General features: G+C 19.0%; 2 protein-coding genes across 3 annotated transcripts in view; both read left to right on the top strand.

The window, feature by feature from the left end:
* The first annotated feature begins 1,640 nt into the window (after positions 1-1,640).
* Positions 1,641-3,830, top strand: LOC102671328 (tyrosine--tRNA ligase, mitochondrial). The gene is made up of 3 exons (XM_006620237.1): positions 1,641-1,955; positions 2,348-3,243; positions 3,453-3,830. Exons 1-3 carry the CDS (start codon positions 1,828-1,830, stop codon positions 3,800-3,802), a joined length of 1,374 nt encoding a protein of 457 aa, XP_006620300.1. The 5' UTR covers positions 1,641-1,827; the 3' UTR covers positions 3,803-3,830.
* Positions 3,831-4,840: 1,010 nt separating this feature from the next.
* Positions 4,841-5,848, top strand: part of LOC102671038 (NACHT domain- and WD repeat-containing protein 1) — a 16,667-nt gene continuing 15,659 nt past the window's right edge. Inside the window, exon 1 of one of the 2 annotated variants that reach the window (XM_031512665.1) lies at positions 4,841-5,166. The gene's annotated coding sequence lies outside the window, so the exon portion shown is untranslated. The remainder of the gene's footprint in view (positions 5,167-5,848) is intronic. The other variant, XM_006620235.2, reaches the window with a different exon arrangement.

The following is a 5,848-nucleotide window of genomic DNA, read 5'->3' as shown; positions in this document are numbered from 1 at the left end:
TTATATATTTTATTATTATATATACATTGATTATATATTTGATATATTAAGTTAATTCAAAATAATATTATATATAATTTACCAGAAATAATGTCATCCATTTGTAATAAAGCAGCTTCTAACATCTTACTAGCTTCGCTTGATGTTTTTGTAAGAAAGGTAGATTCTCCTACTTGTATCGTGTTCCCGTTTTTTTCTTCACTTTTACCCATTGCTAATTTCTAAGTACAAAAATAAAATATATAATAAAACATTTTTTATAGAAAAATAATTACTTAATAAAAATTATAAATTTGAAATATTATTTTAAAACTTACATAAAATTTTTTAATATTAAACCTAAGAAAATGTAAAATATAAATATGTATAACCTAAAAACTTATATTTCAAAATTATTTTTATATTTAAAACATGATAAATTTTTGAAAATTATTTTATGTAAAAATACATAACCTTTTTTATAATTACTAATAAAAAAAGAAAGAAAAAAAATAATAGCACAACAGAAAAAAATAAAGAGAACTGTCAAATAAATCTGAATTTCAAAATGGCGTGTTTATTTTATTTACATATTTAAAAAATAAAATAAGAAAAAATTAATCATTTTTTTATTAATCTACTATTTTCATTTTTTATTTTAAATGAATATAAAAATACAAATTTCTTTTAGTAAGTAATAGAAATAAAAAAGTATGATTTGAAACTTACCTCGCTCTATCATGATTTAAATAAAAATAATTTAAATCTTATTTAAACTTTAAATCAAAAATTGATTCAAATCATGAATCCAAGAAAAAGCAACAGGTGTTAAGAACAACGCCCAATAGTTTACCGCCATAATAATATTTTGTTCCTTTTTAGCGTTTCGCTTCCAAATATACTATAAAGTAAATTAATATAGTAACTGTTATATAGAAATCTATCACAAGTTGATAATATGATTATTTCTAAAGCGATTTTTTGTAATACGAAAGATATTTTTTACATATAAAATAACCAATAATAGAATAGTTTGAAAAGAAATTTCGTTTTGAAGAAGTAGTTTCATTCAAGTTTTTATGACACGATGAGTTTTCATTGAAACAAGTAAAATTATTATTATAAAAAATTCAATTTATATTTAATGAAGAGCATCCAAAATTCTTATAATTGTTCTTATAGTTCTTATAATGTTTAAATAATGATATATATATATGTTATCACACATATGTATATCAATATATTTAAATAATAATATGATTGTATTAAATCTGTTAAAATTAATTACAATTAAATCTATTAATTTTCTTTTGCAAAATATAGTACTATATTTTATATAAATATTTACATTTATTCTATTGTATATATATACATAGGAGTAAATTAATGAAAAAGAAAATTTATTTTATCATAATCAAATTTATTTATTATTATTTTTTTTATTATTAATCTTTTTTCGTGAACAATTTTTATTTTTTATTTTTATTTATGAGTTGTTATTGAAAAATTTATTTTTTTTATCAAAAAAGAAAATTGAACGCATCAATGTGTTATTACTTGTTTCATTAGTACTAAAATAATATTTAGAATTATTGAAAGTATATAATAATAAATAATTTTGTAAATTAATGTATTAATAAATTTATTATGGATTTCTATTTTATTTATACCTTACATTACAATTATATCATTATCTATTAAATTAAACAAAGAATTAGTTTTATGGTTATATTTTTAAATATATATCAATTAAATTTCATAATTAAACATTTTTTAAACTGAATGCTTAAATAAACAATTAATATTAAGATCAATTTTTGTATTTTTTTTAAATACGAACAATTAAAAATGAATAACATAATGAGGTTACGTCCATTTGCAAAGTGTTTAAATAATCGAAGATTACATTCTGCAAAATATATTTTAGATGCCGAGAACAGACAATTGTATGAGGATGTCTTTCCTGATATTTGCATGTAAGTATTATTAATTTATTGAAATTTATTATCATAAAAAAAAAATTGCACATGATGCGTAAATTATGTACTATGTTACATTATAATATATTTTTATATAATGTTTTTAAAATTATAATATTTATATATCCTTATTTTATTCTAGTTTTAAAGTTTTTTTTGCTTTAGTTTTATTTTTTAATATATTTATATTTTTTGAATTATTTTCATTTTATTCGTATCTTTTATTAATTTGTCTTTTCAAAGAATTAAATAATATATTGAAATTTTCTAATTCTAAAAAATGTGTCTCGAGTTTAATGCATATATATTATATTTTAGAATTATTCTCCTTGATTGATATAATTATCTCAATGATAAAAAAAAAATTTTAAAACAAAATAAAATTTTAGGAATGATATAAAAAAATTATGGAAAAGCCCACCACAATGTATATATGCTGGATTTGATCCGACTGCAGAAAGTTTGCATATCGGAAATTTGTTAATTCTTATTAACCTTTTACATTGGCAACGTTGTGGTCATGAAGTAATTATTCTATTAGGAGGTGCAACAGGTTTAATTGGTGATCCAAGTTATAGGAAAAAAGAGCGAGTTGAAATAGATCAAATTATACTTAAAGAAAATTTAGAATGTATAAGAAATGATATTAAAACTATTATTAGAAATCATACACAATATTTTTGTAAAAATCATAATTATTTAATTCCTATAAAAATATTGGACAACTTACAATGGTATAAAGATATGAATCTATTATCATTTATCAAGGATGTAGGAAAGTATTTTAGAATGGGTACAATGCTTGGTCGTACATCTGTACGAGCAAGATTAGAATCTGATAACGGAATGAGTTTTACAGAATTTACTTATCCAGTTTTCCAAGGATATGATTGGCTTCATTTACAACGTACATATAACTGCAATTTTCAAGTTGGAGGCCAAGATCAAATGGGAAATATAATATCTGGTTATGATTTAGTTACTAAATATACTAAAAATCAAGTTTATGGATTGACATTACCACTAATCACAGCTGAAGGTGGAAAAAAATTTGGAAAATCTATAGGCAATGCAGTTTGGCTATCCCCTGCAAAGTCTTCTAGTTTTCAATTATATCAATATTTTATGAGAGTAGAAGATGCCGATGTAGAAAAATTTCTTCATTTCTTTACATTTTTACCTTTACATAAAATTAAAAAAATTGTAGAAGAGCATTTTAAAAAACCAGAACTAAGAATAGCACAGAGAAATCTAGCTGAGAAAGTTACAATATTAGTTCATGGAGGTAAGAGAACAGAACAAATTTTCATTTATGTTTAATTATAGATTTCAATTAGAATAATAAAAGATTATTAATTTTTCTATTATTTATTAAGTTTAAATAATATTATAAATATAATGAATATATTAGAAATATAATGATAAAACTATTTTTATTTTTATGTTAATTATTAAGATGCAATATTTTTATGCAATATTTTTTTTTTATTATAGAAGAAGGATTAATTGCAGCAAAAAGAGCATCTGCTATTCTTTATGATAAATCAATTGATTCTTTAGCAAAAATGAATGCAAATGAATTGGTACAAATATTAGAAGGTGCTAATTTAATAGAACTTCTTTCTGAACCAGGTATTAATGTTTATGAATTAGCTATGAAAGCAAACTGTTTTAAATCAGATTATGATGCAAGAAGAATTATTAAAGCTGGTGGATTTTACATTAATTATCAAAAAATTACAAATATGGAAGAAGTTGTTGTACCTGGAATACACATATTAAATAATAATATATCATTACTTAGAGTTGGAAAAAAAACTTATCATATTGTACACTGGATATAAAATAAAAAAATCATTTTGATTATTATTATTAAAATTTATTAACTCTTATTATAATAATTTTAATGCATTTAAAAAAATTTAATTTATAATATAAAAATAATTATTTTTTTCAATATATAGTAATTATAATTTTTTATTTATAATAATAGAAATAAATATAACATAATAAAATATATGTTAAAAAATTTCTTAAATATATAATTATAATTAAAAATGAAATATGATAAATATTTTTAAATCTGTTATATTAAGATTCCTGCAATAAGTAATAGTAATATTTTTTTTCATTTGTTAAATAAGTTAATATAATCTAAATTATATTATCTTATTTTAATATAACCTGACATAAATTTGATAAGTATTAAAATTTCATTAGCAAAAAAGTTTTAAAGTTTTATTGTTAATACTTATTATTAATTAATATCGATATTATATTATCAATATTCAATATCATATTACTTGTCCATTGAATTTTGCCATGTATTAAGGATTCCCAACAATGATGAAGATTTAACATTTTAAGCTATAAATTATTTCTTGCTGTTATATATTACTTATTTATTGCATAAATTGTAATTATTTTATTCTTGTTTATATTATTTTTTTATGAAAACAAATATTGCGAAGTAATAAAAATAAATATTATTTTCTAAATTTTTTTTCATTTTCAGTTGTGATTAGTGGTAATGTCAATAAATATAATATAATTTATAAATATATAAATAATATTTCATAAAATTGTGAAAAAACCACAGAAATCAAACTAATGATATATAGTAACTTATTTGATTATTATACATATAGCTAAGAATTAAAGTTGCTATAAAAAAAAACATGTAAACAGATAAGGGAAAATACGATTATATAGGAAATGTGATAACATAATAATAATATAAATATATATATTATAATTTATAAATATATGTTGATTATAAAAATATTCGAACACTAATTTTTACATAGCTGTATAATATTATTAAATCACATTGATATAGCTTAATGTAATGTCATCTAAAATAGGAAATTTTTCTAGTAGTGCTAATTATTATCTATTTTATTTTCAATATGATTTGTATCTAAAGTAGATTATGATTACAGGATAGTAGTGATACAAACAGCGCTTGCGTATAATCTATTAAAGATGGCGTATTCTGATATTCTACCATTTTATCTTACTAGACCGGCAGTGTATGTGAGAACCACTAGTATTGATAGTTTTATTCCGTCATAAAGAATATATTTATTTAATGTAAATTATCGTGATTATTTGTTTACTAGTGCCAAGCAACGATTTATTGTGATATTTTGTGTCTTCTTTTTCTATCAATTTATTCTTACATATTATTTCTTCGATCTACTTTATGGTATGTATTCTTAATTTTTATCTTTTGTATAAGCTTTTATTTTTTATTCGAAAATTTGTATATTTCTTACAAGATCTATGTCATTTTTTTTAAATAAGAAAGAAATTTTCATTTTTTTTATTATAATATTATTTGATTTTTTCTATATCTAATTTTCTATATCTTTTTCATTTTTAATTTTTTTTTAAAAGATAATCAATAAATAAGTAAAAAGATAAATAAAAAGTAATGAGTTATTTGTTTGTATATACATTTCGTTTGTACGTTATTAAAATATATATCATATCATATCATAGTGTTTTTTAAATTATGACTTGGAAGAATTTCGAGAGTTAATAATCAAAAGATTATAAAGAATTTTTTAAATTAAAATTTAATTTACATAATTCTATTATAAAAAATTTAATAAAAACACTATACAATCTTAATTAATTTTGCATTATAATTGACATTTTATTTAAAGAAGTAATAGTAATTAGTAAAATGCATATTAAAATGTATGAAAGAAGTTTTCGAATTAATAAAATATAAAAACATATAATCTTATATTCATATATAATATACATATATATATATATATATATATAGTACCTTATTTTCTAATGTTTTATTTTATTTAACAATATAATAAATAATATTTTTTATAATTATATTCTCTTTGATGATTTATATTTATATATTT

The sequence above is a fragment of the Apis dorsata genome, unplaced genomic scaffold (assembly GCF_000469605.1).
Source record: "Apis dorsata unplaced genomic scaffold, Apis dorsata 1.3 scaffold_490, whole genome shotgun sequence".
Taxonomy (NCBI): domain Eukaryota; kingdom Metazoa; phylum Arthropoda; class Insecta; order Hymenoptera; family Apidae; genus Apis; species Apis dorsata.
This window is presented reverse-complemented; position numbering and strand designations above follow the sequence as displayed.